Source organism: Podarcis gaigeae, assembly GCF_964106915.1.
Source record: "Podarcis gaigeae genome assembly, chromosome: 6".
NCBI lineage: Eukaryota > Metazoa > Chordata > Lepidosauria > Squamata > Lacertidae > Podarcis > Podarcis gaigeae.
This window is the reverse complement of record NC_139682.1, coordinates 30,990,373-31,005,300: the sequence shown is the minus strand read 5'-3', so window position 1 is coordinate 31,005,300 and position 14,928 is coordinate 30,990,373. Positions and strand designations below refer to the sequence as shown.

General features: G+C 43.3%; 2 protein-coding genes across 12 annotated transcripts in view; both read right to left on the bottom strand.

Moving 5' to 3' along the window:
- Window positions 1–14,928, bottom strand: part of SLA2 (Src like adaptor 2) — a 247,460-nt gene that overhangs the window by 18,600 nt on the left and 213,932 nt on the right. The gene's annotated exons all lie outside the window — the stretch shown is intronic.
- Window positions 1–14,928, bottom strand: part of NDRG3 (NDRG family member 3) — a 59,305-nt gene that overhangs the window by 7,013 nt on the left and 37,364 nt on the right. For all 11 annotated transcript variants that reach the window (XM_083746635.1, XM_083746628.1, XM_083746631.1 and 8 more), the window contains 9 exons: window positions 10,017–10,122; window positions 9,648–9,768; window positions 8,412–8,474; window positions 7,108–7,168; window positions 6,036–6,122; window positions 4,968–5,024; window positions 4,258–4,361; window positions 3,698–3,763; window positions 2,470–2,521 (listed from right to left, as the gene is read on the bottom strand). In XM_083746635.1, coding sequence (XP_083602761.1) covers window positions 2,470–2,521; window positions 3,698–3,763; window positions 4,258–4,361; window positions 4,968–5,024; window positions 6,036–6,122; window positions 7,108–7,168; window positions 8,412–8,474; window positions 9,648–9,768; window positions 10,017–10,122 — 717 coding nt within the window. The remainder of the gene's footprint in view (window positions 1–2,469; window positions 2,522–3,697; window positions 3,764–4,257; window positions 4,362–4,967; window positions 5,025–6,035; window positions 6,123–7,107; window positions 7,169–8,411; window positions 8,475–9,647; window positions 9,769–10,016; window positions 10,123–14,928) is intronic.

Genomic DNA, 14,928 nt, shown 5'->3' with positions numbered 1-14,928 from the left:
GGTTTTTTTCTTGGGAGGCTGGGCGGTGCGAAGAGAGGGAGGCTTGTGGTAGTGTCGGGGCTTGTCTCTAGCAAAGTAAGTCCTCGCCATTTGGTCACATGCGCAGCATTCTAGTTGTGGGGGTTAGGTGGCTTCGGCGCTCCAACGCTTGCTTTGCCGGCTGCTTTCAAAAGCGTCAGAAACAGCTGTGCTGTTGCTGGGTAACCGGATCATCCCAGCAGCCATCTTATCTGCCCATGTGGTCTTCTGAGGCGGCCGCCATCTTACTATAGGAAATTCCACGTGGGAGTTAGTTGCCTGAAGCCCCTTTTTAAACTAAGCAGGGGGAAGTTTGGTGAATAGCTAACACTTTCCTTGGGGAACGTTATGCAACAGCTTATTGCTGGTCTTTCCCGCCTTTGTAAGCAGGCTGCATTGAAAGGGGCCATATACACTGGTCACTGTTTTGAAGTGGTATTTAATTTACTGGTTGTAAATTAAATATTTTAATTAGCTATTTGTCCTTTTTTCTTGAGACTGACAGCTGACTGCACGATCCTGTATATACAGCATTAAGGCAAGAAACAATATATACAGTGTTATATTTGTTTTAAATGTTGCAATGTTTTTGCGGCTCCCAGTTGTTGTTGTTTTTTTGGAAACGGGTCCAAGTGGCTCTTTTTGTCTTAAAGGTTGCAGACCCCTGGTAGGGGAACCCAGTCAGATGGGCAACATAAGGAAGAAGAAGAAGAAGAAGAAGAAGAAGTAGAAGAAGTAGAAGTAGTAGTAGTAGTAGTAGTAGTAGTTAGGATTGAGAGTTTTTCGGGGTATCTGATGTGACTGATATACCAGCACCCATATGAAAGATGCATGAAGCATGTAGACCAGAGGTACCCAATGTGGGGAACTCAAGATGTTGTTGGACTCCAATTCCCATAATCCTCAGACAGCATGGACAAAGATGATGTGAACTGTAGTCCCAAAACACAGAGTGCACAATGTTGGTTATATCTAATAAAGTCTAGCTATGACATCAAAAGCCAATACAGTGGTACCTCAGGTTAAGTACTTAATTCGTTCCAGAGGTCCGTTCTTAACCTGAAACTGTTCTTAACCTGAAGCACCACTTTAGCTAATGGGGCCTCCTGCTGCCGCCGCGCCGCAAGAGCACGATTTCTGTTCTTATCCTGAAGCAAAGTTCTTAACCTGAAGCACTTTTCTGGATTAGCGGAGTCTGTAACCTGAAGCGTATGTAACCCGAGGTACCACTGTACAGTGAATAAAAAGTTGGACTTGGAAGTCCTGTGTTCAAATTTCTGCTCAGCCATTAAGCTTGCACAGCCTTATCTAACCTTAATGTTAACAGCAGAATAAAATGACATAAATGAAAAACTGAGGCAAGTCTCCAGGAAGCAAAAAGCAGAGACAGCACATACATTCTAAATTTCTCAACCTCCAGTTGACACTGAAAGCAGAGATACAGATTCACTGTTAACTATAGCAGCCAGAGAAACTATGGTGCTGAAAACTCATTTGATTTGAGAACAGAGAATTTGAGAGGGAAGTGGCAACACCAATTCACACAACCACATCTCTTAGGGGTGGTGTTGATGTTATTTTACCCACTTGAATCTTTGTGAGAGCAGAAGGGAATGAACTGAGAGACAAAAAGAGTCGCTCAATATACATTGCCTTCATAACATCAGAATGGGCTGAATGGATCTAGACACAAATATCCAATCATCAGCACCCCAATCTATGCCTAACTGGTAGGATATGTGTGTTGAAATTTGGCCAGATATTAACTACAGTTCAGTGCTGAGATCCCCCACCCTCGCCTTGAATACCAGGAGGAGAAATTATACCTGTGTCAAAGAGCTTTGAATGCTCTTCAGTAATTAAAAGTATTTCATAACTCAACTTATGACAGCTGTCAGACTTACTGTTGCTAAATTTTGGAGTACTTTGAATGGCAATCTTTTTAAAATCTGATTTTTACAGATTTGGGACTCGGCTCTGATGGACAAGCTAACAGATAAAGTATGGCAATGATAGATTAATAACAAAAGTCAGACTACGTCTATTAAAAAATGGCTCAGCTTTCTTTCTTATGCCCTCACAAAACACAAAAGAACATGAATACAGACCACCAGTAATTCAAGGAGACCTGTGGAAGGACACCTTCATTTGCCCAGCAGAATACTTCAATAATTCCTTGACTATTCTGCTATCACAAAACTGTATTCTGGGAGGTGGGGAAATGGGAACTTTGTTATGATTATATATTGTGAGATATGAAAATCAATAAGTGAATAGTTTAAAAAGCAATGGCCTGGATTTTATCCTCACACAAATTCAAGACTCATGGATAGAAGCAAACCTCTCACTTGATAAATACTACTTGAACAGATTGTGTGAAATTTGCAGAGTTCTATCCTCCAAGAAAGGAAGGAAGTGGAGATTAAGGAGTATAATAACAGGCATACTTACCACAGCTTCAACTGCTGGTGAGCTGTCCCCAACCACTAGTAAGACAGGACACCTGTACAAAATCCACAGGATAAAGTTGTAGTCTGCACAATTTAAACAAGCATCAACTCTTGCTGTCATAAATTCTGCTGTTTTATTTTTTGCTAAGAGTTGCTAGCATTTCTATAAAGCAACCCTAAACCAAGAAAATACCATCATTTGTATTACAGTTCCTGTTCATTTGAATACCCTACATTTCTGGTCTGCAATACATCTCCATTGCTCCGCGACAAAACATCCCACCGTACTAGCTATTGGAGTCTTGGGAGAACCCCCAGAGAAGATTTGGGGAGATGCAGGAGGTGTGTAGGGGAGGGAAAGGTTTGTTGTGCAAGCAGAAGACATTCTGTATACACAGTGACTTCACCGGATCCAACGTCATGTTCGTGAATCCTTCATTATGCTACATTTCTACATTAGATCACTATTTTTTAATGCCAGAGTGCATTCATTCATTCATTCATTCATTCATTCATTCATTCATTCAAACATGCATGTACCAACTGATAGAGCCACTGGGAAAGTGAACTCACCATATTTTGTTCACATGTACAACTTTTTCCTCACGATGGAGCTTGGGGAAATAATTATCTGTGCTTTAGGGCAGATACCCACTGTGCAGTGCAATGACTGGCTGAAGGCCTGTGACATGAAACATCCATCACCCCAGCAACAGTTTTTCAAACATCAGAAGGGCTATGACATAAATGGATCACATTTGTTTGTTGTTGTTCCAGAGGGTAGGACCAGAACCAATTGGTTTGAATTACAAAAAAGGGGATTTCAACTGAACTTTAGGAAGAATAGCCACAGTGAAACAGAATGCCTAGAAGGCATTCCTTTGTTAGAGGTTTTTAAGCGGAGTCTGCAGAGCCGTGTATCTATCAATGGATTTCCTACATGAGCAAGGGGTTGGAGTTTAACTGACTTGGAGGTCTTTTTCAACTTTAGGAGAAATGAATTAAATAAAAATAGAGGCAGTTAGATAGCCTGAAGTAGATATTTAGGGGGCAGATAACTCAATTACTGTCCAATTTGCAAGTTGTTCTACCAAAAGCATTGCAAAAGGAGATAAATCATGTACTATATTAATATTTTTAAAGGATGTGGAACTCTAGGTACACGGGCAATGGGGAAACAGAATATGGCTAAACAAGCACAGGTTCAAAGATGACCAAGATAAACTTACTTGAGTGTTTTTCCTGCCTCTTCAGTCATACCCAAGACTGGCCTCTCAATGTCCAGATCTCTACGGCTACGAAGACAATAGGAGAGGACCAAGTCAAACAAGGCTGGGAAGGAAGCAACGTGGGAATCGCCTAGCTCAGGCACCCCCCAATTCGGCCCTCCAGATGTTTTGGGACCAGAACTCCCATCATCCCTAGCTAACAGGAGCAGTGGTCAGGTATGATGGGAACTGTAGTCCCAAAACATCTGGAGGGCCGAGTTAATACTCTGCGAGGTGCACGATTTCCCCCTTGTTACCAACAAGAGGCACATGTGCTTTAGTCCCCATCCACCCCTCAGCTTAACCGCATGACTACTTTATCTCCTAGTTGGTTGCTCTATTCATAAGCTAGAAAGCATAAAAAGAATGAAGCAACCAGACTAAGATTTTGCTTAGAGAAAAAAGCCCTGACAACTAGAACAACATTATAGGGTCACATGTCGATGGCACTGGATCTTAATCTGAAGAAGGGAACCTGGTAAGCGTCTTGAACGAGAGAGGATTCTATACCAGTCATGTACCTGTTATAGGAGGTGACAAAGAGCTGTAAGTTCTCCTGATTGATGTCCTGTGCAATATGAAGTCTGTAGGTCTGGATCAGCTCCAAGTTAGCTTGCAGTTCTTCCTAGTGAAGAATGACAAATATTCTAATCAGTTGTCTTGCTAACCATACTATTAAAAAAAAACCAAAACCAGCAAACATGCTAGTAGTTTGTCATACGGAACTACAAAAAGTCCTTTCAATACAAGCTTTCAAACATGCCTTTCAAGACTCATTTGCTCTAGTTTGCCTTTTACAATGTTTTTAATGCAACTGATTCCTGAAACTTGGCACTTCTTTATAATTCTGATTATGTGTTTTTTTAAAACACTCTGATGTATTTCAAATTAAACTCCTTTAGTTGTACACCACATTGAGAGGCCTACGCCCTAAGAAACAGAATATAAGTATTACAAATAAAACACTTGTATGAAGAGCTCCAATGCCTGGTCATCCCAGAATGCTCAAGAAAAGGGTAGCAGAATGTCAACACACACTTTTTTTTTAACTCATCCAACAACTCAAAACTGAGACAGTAATAATGTTATTGTAAGCATCTACTGAGATTAGGATCAAAGCAGTTCTTTTTATTTAAAGTTCTTTATATTAGAAGAGTCGAACACGACTAAACGACTAAACAACAACAATATTAACAGGCATTTTTTATATTGGATCCAGCAGTTGACTTACATGACCAAAATGGTGAGCCAGAACAATGTCCACAATGTTTGTTGTCCACCCAGAAAACTGGAAAAAAAAGAAAAGTCAAATTATTTCAAGTGGTGGTACTACACAGTAGTCAAGCAACACAGAACAGGCTCCAACACCCATTTACTTTTGAGGAAACCACATTAAATCCAGTGGGATTTTACTTCTGCACAGACATGATGGGGCTAATGAAAGCTGTAATCCCAGATCTGGAGGGGACCACACTGGCTACCCTGATGTGCATAAATCTGGCAAACAAGTATGCAGCAGTGCATATGAAGGCAAAAGTAAGTATTTTTGTTCTTGTTTAGAAGCTCCATCCCACTGGCTCTTTTTTATTTATTTTTTAAACTGCTTGTTGCATTCCATATGCATTGCAATAGAAAAAAAGTACTGTATTTTTCTGTTTATAAGACTAATTTTCCCCCTAAAAAAATAATGTCAAAAATCAGGGGGCATCTTATACTCTGGGCCATGAGTAGGCAAACTAAGACCTGGGGGCCGGATCCAGCCCAATCGCCTTCTAAATCCGGCCCATGAATCGCCTTCTAAATCCGGCTCATGGAATGAGCGTGTTTTTACATGAGAAGAATGTGTGATTTTATTTAAAATGCATCTCTGGGTTATTTGTGGGGCATAGGAATTCATACATTTTTTCTCTCAAAATATAGTCCAGCCCTCCACAAGGTCTGAGGGACATTTTTCAGCCCCCTGCTGAAAAAGTTTGCTGACCCCGACTCTGGGCCATCTCTCCCCATTTTCTTAAATCTGAGTCCCCAAAAATAGGGGGCTTCTTATAGACGAAAAAATACGGTATATAGAAAAGTATATTCTTTGGCTCTGTGTCAGCTATATGGCTGGGTATCTCTAGTGATACAATGTAAGTAATTAGAATAAAGAACAGAAGAGTTTGACCTTTGCTTAAAAAAAGCAAACAAATGAAAGGCAAAGCAGTAATCAATAATATCAAAGCATTCACTAAAACATAATTCCAGTAACTGAATAATGTAAATCAGCTTTGGCATCCCAATTATGGAAGAGCAATCCTACCTTAGATGCTGCCCAGTCCATCCATCCTTTTCCGCATGGGTCAATGTTAACAAGTACCAGACCTTCCACCAAGTCAGGGTGATGCAACTAAAAAATAAAAAAAACCATTTGTAAATTGCAGGTGGAAAAAGATTTAATCCTCCCTTTCCCCCAAAGATTGGCATGAGAATCTGGGACACGGCTTATGTGACTCAGCTGTCTAATATGATAAGAGTAAGGAAAGAGAGTTTTCTAACCTGAAAAACAGACCACTTTTGTTATATAATGTAATAATAAGGTTCAAGATATGGTACAACCTTACTCTTCATTAGCAGTAACTGAATTATTGATTTCAGTCTCGATTAGTAAAGCGTAATTGATTATATATAATTTTGTTCCTAAAAGCACGATAACACGAGCCAGAAAGATGAAATTTTTATAAAATAGCTTAATTGTTTTTCTTAAGTTCTGGTTAGATTAAAAAAAATGGAAATGGAAAATGAGGATTTAATACATTTTAATTCAAAATGAACTTCTTCTTTTTTGAGGAACATGTCTAGTGTGTTTGTTCCCAAATATTGTGCTTTAAAACGCAAAGGAGTATGAATGACTAGCCTAGATCACAGCAACTATAAGGCAACCACATATGAGCCATGTATTGAGCTCCTTGAAAGGTGGTATATAAATGCAATACAATAAAATGAAATGAAATAGCCACAATATTAAGGGTGTATGCCAAAGAGCTCAGTTTAGCCTGGGAAATAATACATGAGAAGACTAGTAGACTTAACTGGCACTTAACAGTAAATTTACTAGTTTGTTGATTGATCATCCTCCAGGAATTGAATAGCAGCCCACAGAGATCTGTCCATCACTTTGAATTAACTGTCTCACCTTTCATCAACTTTTTATGGAAGTCCTTCCTCCAGAGGGGTTGGGACATCCATGATTCAGGCCACTTGCTCTTACCAGTATTTCTCATTACTGCACTCATCTCTGCTATGTGTGTTTTTATAAACAGGCAGCCCTATTAATGGAGCACAGAGAGACAGAATTTGTTCATATAGAGAAATCAACAGTCAGAGGTACTTACTGCAAACTTGCTAAGGATATAAGCGCCAGCTCCAACGCCAATACCAATTACGCTTTTCAGACTGAAAGAGAGTTCAAAGTGAGAACATGCTTCAAAGCCCATAACATACCCAGCCATTGTCCTTTAGATCAGCAATGAGTTGGGTGATCTGCTGGAAGGGAGCTACTGTGGTTCATGGTGAAGAACAATGGGGTGGTTACAAAAATATTGCATGTATACCGTATTTTTCGCCCTATAGGACGCACCGTCCCATAAGGCGCACCTAGTTTTTTTGGGGGGAAATAAAGGGGAAAAAATTATTTCCCCCCCAGGTGCGGGGCTGGGGCGGGGGAGGCCCGAGCTTCCCCCGCCCCAGCCCCCAAACAGGCAGCTCTCTGCAAGCCATGGGAGCCCAGCGCTGGCTCCCGCTGCTTGCGGAGAGGTCCGCGAAGCCTGGACGCGCTGAGCTCAGCGCGCGCAGGCTTCTGCATGCAAGCAACTCTCCGCAAGCAGCGGGAACGCTCCCGCTGCTTGCGGAGAGGTCCGCGAAGCCTGGACGCGCTGAGCTCAGCGCGCGCAGGCTTCTGCATGCAAGCAACTCTCCGCAAGCAGCGGGAGCGCTCCCACTGCTTGCGGAGAGGTCCGTGAAGCCTGGACGGCGCGCAGGCTTCTGCATGCAAGCAACTCTCCGCAAGCCGCGGGAGCGCTCCCGCTGCTTGCGGAGAGGTCCGCAAAGCCTGGACGCGCTGAGCTCAGCGCGCGCAGGCTTCTGCATGCAAGCAACTCTCCGCAAGCAGCGGGAGCGCTCCCACTGCTTGCGGAGAGGTCCGCGAAGCCTGGACGGCGCGCAGGCTTCTGCATGCAAGCAACTCTCCGCAAGCAGCGGGAACGCTCCCGCTGCTTGCGGAGAGGTCCGCGAAGCCTGGACGCGCTGAGCTCAGCGCGCGCAGGCTTCGGCATGCAGGCAACTCTCCGCAAGCAGCGGGAGCGCTCCCACTGCTTGCGGAGAGGTCCGCGAAGCCTGCAGAGCGAGAGGGGTTGGTGCGCACTGACCCCTCTCGCTCTCCAGGCTTCAGCGAAAGCCTGCATTCGCCCCATAGGACGCACACACATTTTCCCTTCATTTTTGGAGGGGAAAAAGTGCGTCCTATAGGGCGAAAAATACGGTAATTTAAATGAAACTGAGCAACTGCTTCATTTCTATGCATCCAAAACACATGTCTCTCCTCTATTCCTGGGGAAGGTTCTGGGGAATGGGGACATGCTATGTGGACATCCTGCAGTGAAGCAAATTATTAAAGGTCTGGGTATCTTTGTATACTTGCCTCAGGTGCGTAAGAACAGCAGGGAGCATTTCAGCTAATTCATCAATAGAGGGATACTGGTATCTAAAACCATAAAAAGGGGGTTAGTTAACAAGAGAGGCTGCCAATAGCTGACATACATTAACTCAAAACCTAAAGATGTTATTTCAAGGCACATTGTCAAACACATAATTCTGCAAGGAGGTTCCAATAATAATAGATCCTGGGGCTGAAGCATGACATATAGGAATAAATATGTGTACTGATCAAAACCACACAATTTAAAAGTTGAAGTAGCTCACAAGAGACCTTCGTCTTGCAGGCAACACAACCAATAGCATACATCTTCCCCAACTCCTAAGGGAGACTCTACAGCTACCTCCACAGCAAAGACGCAAAAACAGGCATGGCAAGTCTGGCTCTATTTGCTTGCCTTTGTATTTCAAGCTCTCTCAACAATAGCGGTAGAATTCTGTACAGCAAAAGGAGAGCAAGGAACTAGGGAGAGCCCTTGCCCAAAATCCTTCCAATCCATACATTATCACATCTACATAACTTCCACCTCATTAAGGAGTGCTACAGCATTATACAGGGGACACGGGTGGTGCTGTGGTCTAAACTACAGAGCCTAGGACTTGCTGATCAGAAGGTCGGCAGTTCAAATCCCCATGACGGGGTGAGCTCCAGTTGCTTGGTCCCTGCTCCTGCCAATCTAGCAGTTCGAAAGCACATCAAAATGCAAGTAGATAAATAGGTACCGCTCCAGTAGGAAGGTAAACGGCGTTTCCTTACGCTGCTCTGGCTCGCCAGAAGCGGCTTAGTCATGCTGGCCACATGACCTGGAGGCTGTCTGCGGACAAACGCCAGCTCCCTCAGCCAGTAAAGCAAGATGAGCGCCGCAAACCCAGAGTCGTCCACGACTGGACCTAATGGTCAGGGGTACCTTTACCACATTGTATAGCAGAAGTACTATAGAAAACTACAAAACGTAGCCCACATTAAAAAATGAGAGTAACAATTAAACTACAATGCAGCAGTTAATGAAATTTGGACTGAAGAATTCTCTTTAAAGCCAGGCTTTCTTTTTTTCCAGTGGAGACAACTGCACAAATAGGGTGTCACCACTGAAAAAGCCTCGTCTCAATCTGTCTGACGTGTCTTATCAACATGCCATACAACAGGACCTCAGAGACTGGTCTTAAAACCTGGCGCAGGCAGCCCCAGGGAAAGAGATCAGAGAGATGCTACTGCACTTACCCAGAGGGGAAAGGGGGAGCCCCTTCTTGCTGTCCTGGTGCATCAACATGGCACACAGCAAAGTGCTGAGTGATTTCCTGCATGTCTTCAAAGTTGAAAAAAGCATTGAAGCAGGACTTATCTGTAAGAAAAACGCTGGGAATGACCAAATGTCAAAGCACTGCTCCATTCTGACTTTAGGCTCATGTTTTCAACTGTGACCACACCAAACAAGAAAGAAAGAAAGAAAGAAAGAAAGAAAGGCAGGCTGGAGCCAAATGTGTGCCATGGTTCTCTCTTGTCCTTAAAGTCATCAGTAAGAATATAGGTGCTGAACTTGCAAACCAAAAATTGCCTAGGTCTGCTTACCTAGAAATAAAGGGGACTTACGGTTTAGGCCAATATCATGGTATGTGAGGATGGCAGGCCTGTTTCCTTTTGGGGTGCCCCGCATAGTGACATGAACAACTCCACAAGCTGTCTCGATGTCATGCTCCTACAGGAAAAAACAAACAACCCACCTGGCTATTAGAGAAAACAAGCCCTGAGGAGACATCTTGGCTGGGAAGCAGTGAGCCCCCAGCAACAGGCTTATTAATCATTGAGGAAATGTGTTTCCTGTTTAGACATGGAGCACTCAAGGTGACTTACAAATAATAAAAAAAGAGTTTAAAAATGGTCACACTAAAACAAGTTGGAATACTGCTTTTCCTTTGTCAACTAAAATAGAGATAACGAAACACACATATTACCACTGGCAAGTTGTGGAGAGGGAGGGTATATAGTTTATGTTTTATTCTGTCCATGTTTCATTCTATCAATAAAAACCTTTAAAAAACCACAGGCACAATTCAATAAATGCTTTAAAAAAACCAAACATTTCCAGTGGCTGGTAGAACTTGCATAGCCAGCTGGATCTCTCAAGGAAGAGAATTCCACATAGCCAGTGTCACAACAGAAAAAGCCCAGAAGTATACCCTGTATGACGTCCCATCCACAGTATCATATACTTGCCACCTACATCAGCAGTTCAGGAACCTGACGACCAATCAGGTGCCTGATACATGAGATCTCAGGTTGCACACCAAAGCAGTCTGAGTGAAAGCAGCAATGGATGCACTGAACTGAAAGACACTGGCAGTTATTCTAATCTATCCCAAGCCCTAATCGGAACTCACGAGACTCTTGTAAAACAGACAGCAAATACAGTGGTACCTCTGGTTACGAATTTAATTCATTCCGGCGGTCGGTTCTTAACCTGAAACCGTTCTGAACCCGAGGTACCACTTTAGCTAATGGGGCCTGCCACGCCATTAACCCAAGGTACTACTTCCGGGTTAGTGGAGTCTGTAACCTGATGTGTTTGTAACCCAAGGTATTTGTAACTCGAGGTACCACTGTATAGAGGAAAACACAAACGTTGTCGATACACCTGGCGCAGCAGCTTTTATGAAAGCAGATACTCTATGATGATTAGGAAACAAAAAAGGCCCCTTAAGATAGAAACATCAGCTTATGTTATTGAAATTTAACATGCCCAAATAGTGCATTGTGAGTTATGCCTGGCTCAAAACCTATTTAGCTGCATGTAAATTTCACTAATTTATATGGAAATTGCTTCTTCATATTAATACATGGTATCTGCTTTTCTCTCTGAAAGCCACTTGGTCAGCCTTTCTCAGTCATTTAGTGACCCCTCCAAACTGTCCTCTGAAGAAGACGCAGACGTGCAAAAAGGATGCCAAGCAATAATGAAAGCAAACTAGCAACTATGAAGTATATGAAGTTAACAGGGATGGAAGACCTCGGTTAGTCATTTACATATAAATGGCAAAGGTGATAGCAAAGATGGAAGGAATTAAAACGAAAGTCAGAGCAGGATCTTGGCAACCCTCCTTGCAAATGCAGAATGTGGAAGCACAGTATGAGCCTCTAAGACAGCTTCCCCTGGCCTGAAATCCTCCAGCTGTGGATAGACCAGAACTCCCATCATCCCTGACCACTAGTCACGCTGGCTGGGATTGATAAGGAGTTGGAGTCCAAAATCATCTAGAGGGCACTAGATTTCAGGAAGATTGCTCTAGCCTACTAGATCTTAAGGCGTTATTTCATTTTTATTAAGGTCATGGAATATTATCATAATATGGCTAAAGGTCAACTGTATTTCATAAACAGGAAAAAGGTTGTGACGTACACACTACAAAAGATCTGTGTTAAAAATAAACTGCGTATGTGAAAGTGTGCCCACCAGAAACTATTGTTGTGGCATCTGTCTGTCTCAACAGACAATGGAGTGCATATTCAGGGGTGAAGTCAAACTACTGCATTAGTAGCACCCAAGTAACCTGCCTGAGGTGAAAGCCTAGGTAGTGTGTGTGGAAGTCCTGGGCTGCCCAGATGTTAATCAACCCCCTCTTGGCCTCGCTGATGTGGTCCAAAGGAAAGCAGACCAATACGTTTGGCACCAGCTTGGCTGCAGGAGTTGCCAGAAGGAAGCATAAAAGCTGCCATCCCATGGTCTTAGGGACTCCACCCTGGATTTGTATAAGGGTGTACTCCTTTGTCTTTTCTTTTCCCAGGTCAACTGACAGTATGACCACAGCAGTCTGCTTTTATGGGATACAACTGTTGTTTCCTAGCAGCTGGGCACTGCAGCTAAGCAACTGCAGGTATGTTCAGAAAAATAATTTGGAGTGGGCAAAGCAATGTTGGCAGGGAAAGTAAGGCCTCAGCAAACCCCCCCCCCAAAAAAAACCCTAATAAATCTGAAAACAAATGAAAGGTAACAAAGGGCTTATCCACACTTCGACTTGTCCTGCTGTCCCCCACCACCAGAAAACTTCTCAGTCAGAGCAACCACCTCTTCTCCATGTTCTGATCTATTGTGGAAGTGTGGATGAGGCCAAAGAGTGTGAAAGAAGAGTTGGGACATCTGATCTCCCAGTGGCTTGGGGAAAGATCCTTACAGCCTGGACAGAAGGCGTCATCTTTTGACAAGAACTCAGCGTCCACTTGGAGCAACATGACACAGCTGATTCTACGGCTCAAATCCTTCCTTTTCGCCTTCACTCTGAACTCCTAAGCTAGCAATCAAGTGGTCAGTGTGCCGCTCCTGATTAGGAGTTGGTGTCAATATATGTGTGTCTGAGTGTGTGTGTATATATTATTTTTTACATATAAATTAAAAGCTATTTGAAGTTCTGAACTGCATTCAGTGGACATGGTGTTCTTACCTCCACCTCTCATTAAATATTGAGGTTGGGCTTCATGCACAAAACCTTCTACAGACATGCCTTACTAAGTTTTACTCAGATGAAGATGACTATTGCTCATATCAGTGCATGTAATTCAGCAGGACAGCCTGTTATAAGGACTCTGAAACTTAAGCTCTGTTCATGTGCTACTTGCATGTAGAGCGAAAGCACGGGAAAAGTAGCCATGGGGTCATGCATTTAGTCCCACCACCAGTAGTGAACTGCTCCTACATCTGCACCATGTTGAGTATAACATCTGCAGGGAGGAGCTTTCTCTGTGCAGGAGTTAGTGTCCTGCATCGTAAATCAAAAGGGGAGCTCCATGCACAGAAAAGACTCCCTGCTGCAGACATTATGCTCAACAGGACAATGGCGGGAACAGCAGCATGTCTTCGGGGGTTGTGCTAAATGCGTGGCCTGAAGGTCCCCTTCGCCACTCTTGCCCTTTACACATGAGTATTGCATGAACGGGGTTTAAGTCACAACTGAAATAGACCAAGTTTCAGGTATAGGAACTGACATTGCCTGTAAATACTGAAATAATATTGATGTTACTCCCAAACATTTCCACCAAAGGCGGTGTGGGGTAACTAACAGGTTTGGATTGGATTTAAACAGCAGATGGCACTAATCCTCCTTTTAGTTTGCAGTGCTTCCCGCCCACTTTGGGGAGACAGCAGCCCTGCCCTAGAAGATTCATTAGGTGAACATGGTGTGAAGTCTGATTGCTTTCTCAAGATCAGCCTGCTGCTGGCATCCCACGTGAGGCTATCAAGAGCAGCTCTGACGTCTGCTTCCACATTTGAAGTGTGAGCAAGCTGGTGTATGTTATGTACAGGAAGGGTGAAGACACGAGTTGCACATTATCTGCAGGAGGCTGCACAGATTACAGTGACACATCTGCACTGTTGTTTTTAAAGACAAAGAGGTTTAATTAACAAGAGCAAAAAATTTAGCAAAAGGTATTTAAGAAGCAGATCAGCAACACTTTCCTAACTTTGAGCACACATGCAGTAAGTCTCAGAGGATTACTATTTCTGGTAGGAAAAATATTAAGCACGTTTGAGATGTGTGCAACAGAAATACAAGGTGTTAAAAAAAAACCCCACCCCTATGTATTTTGCCTTGGTGACAATTATACAAAAAATACTGAAGAAATGGGTCATTTCAGGGACTAAAGTAGGAAACCTGCAGAGCCTATAAACTCTGCAAACACAGTTCAAAGTCCTGTCTTTCTGTTAGCTAGTATGCATTCCATGATCTGGCTACACATGGATGTTTCTGCTCTGCACTGTAAAATTAGCACATGTGACCTTATCAGCTTCATGAGCACAATAAAAGGGACAGCTCATGCCACTCATGGCAAGAGCTATGAAAAGCTGCATGGCTGTAATTGTCTGGCATCTATTACAGAACCCAAGCTAACAATTTTAGGAAACTGAGTGCAGTGTTGCAGAATAAAGCCTAAAGACAGTCTGGCCAGTTTTGATGCAGAAATTAAAATCAGGATGGGATAATGGGTCTGGAAAGAATGCAAAACCTCATGTAAACTCAGAGCTTAACAATACCGTTTCACAAAGCAACTGGCAGCTTTAAAGCAAAGCAGTTTTAGCTAGAGAAAATGCTGTCAGGCTTGCAAAGCAGGCAGGAGGAAAAAAATATATCCATGTATACCATGATAAATGGGCCATGGGCATAATTAGGCCCAGCACAGGTCCCTATTTGGCCCACCGGGCTGTCTTCCCTAAACCACACCCACCAGTCTGAAGGGCAGGTAGAGATGCAGCTGCCAATGCCCAATTTAGTTCCTTAAAAGTATGCTCCTGATTGTGCATCAACAAGAGAGGCTTACTGACACCAATGATCAGCTGACAGGCAGGCAGAGCAAGCCCACCTTGGAGAACTCTCAGCAGCACAGCAGACTTCTACAGAAAAGCACAGCTTGAAACCAGCGTCTATCAGCTGCCTGGCAGTAAATTCAAGTCCTGCTTGGCTGATCTTGGATTTTTCTTCCATGTGGCTTGCTGCACTACAAAGGAAAAACGGGT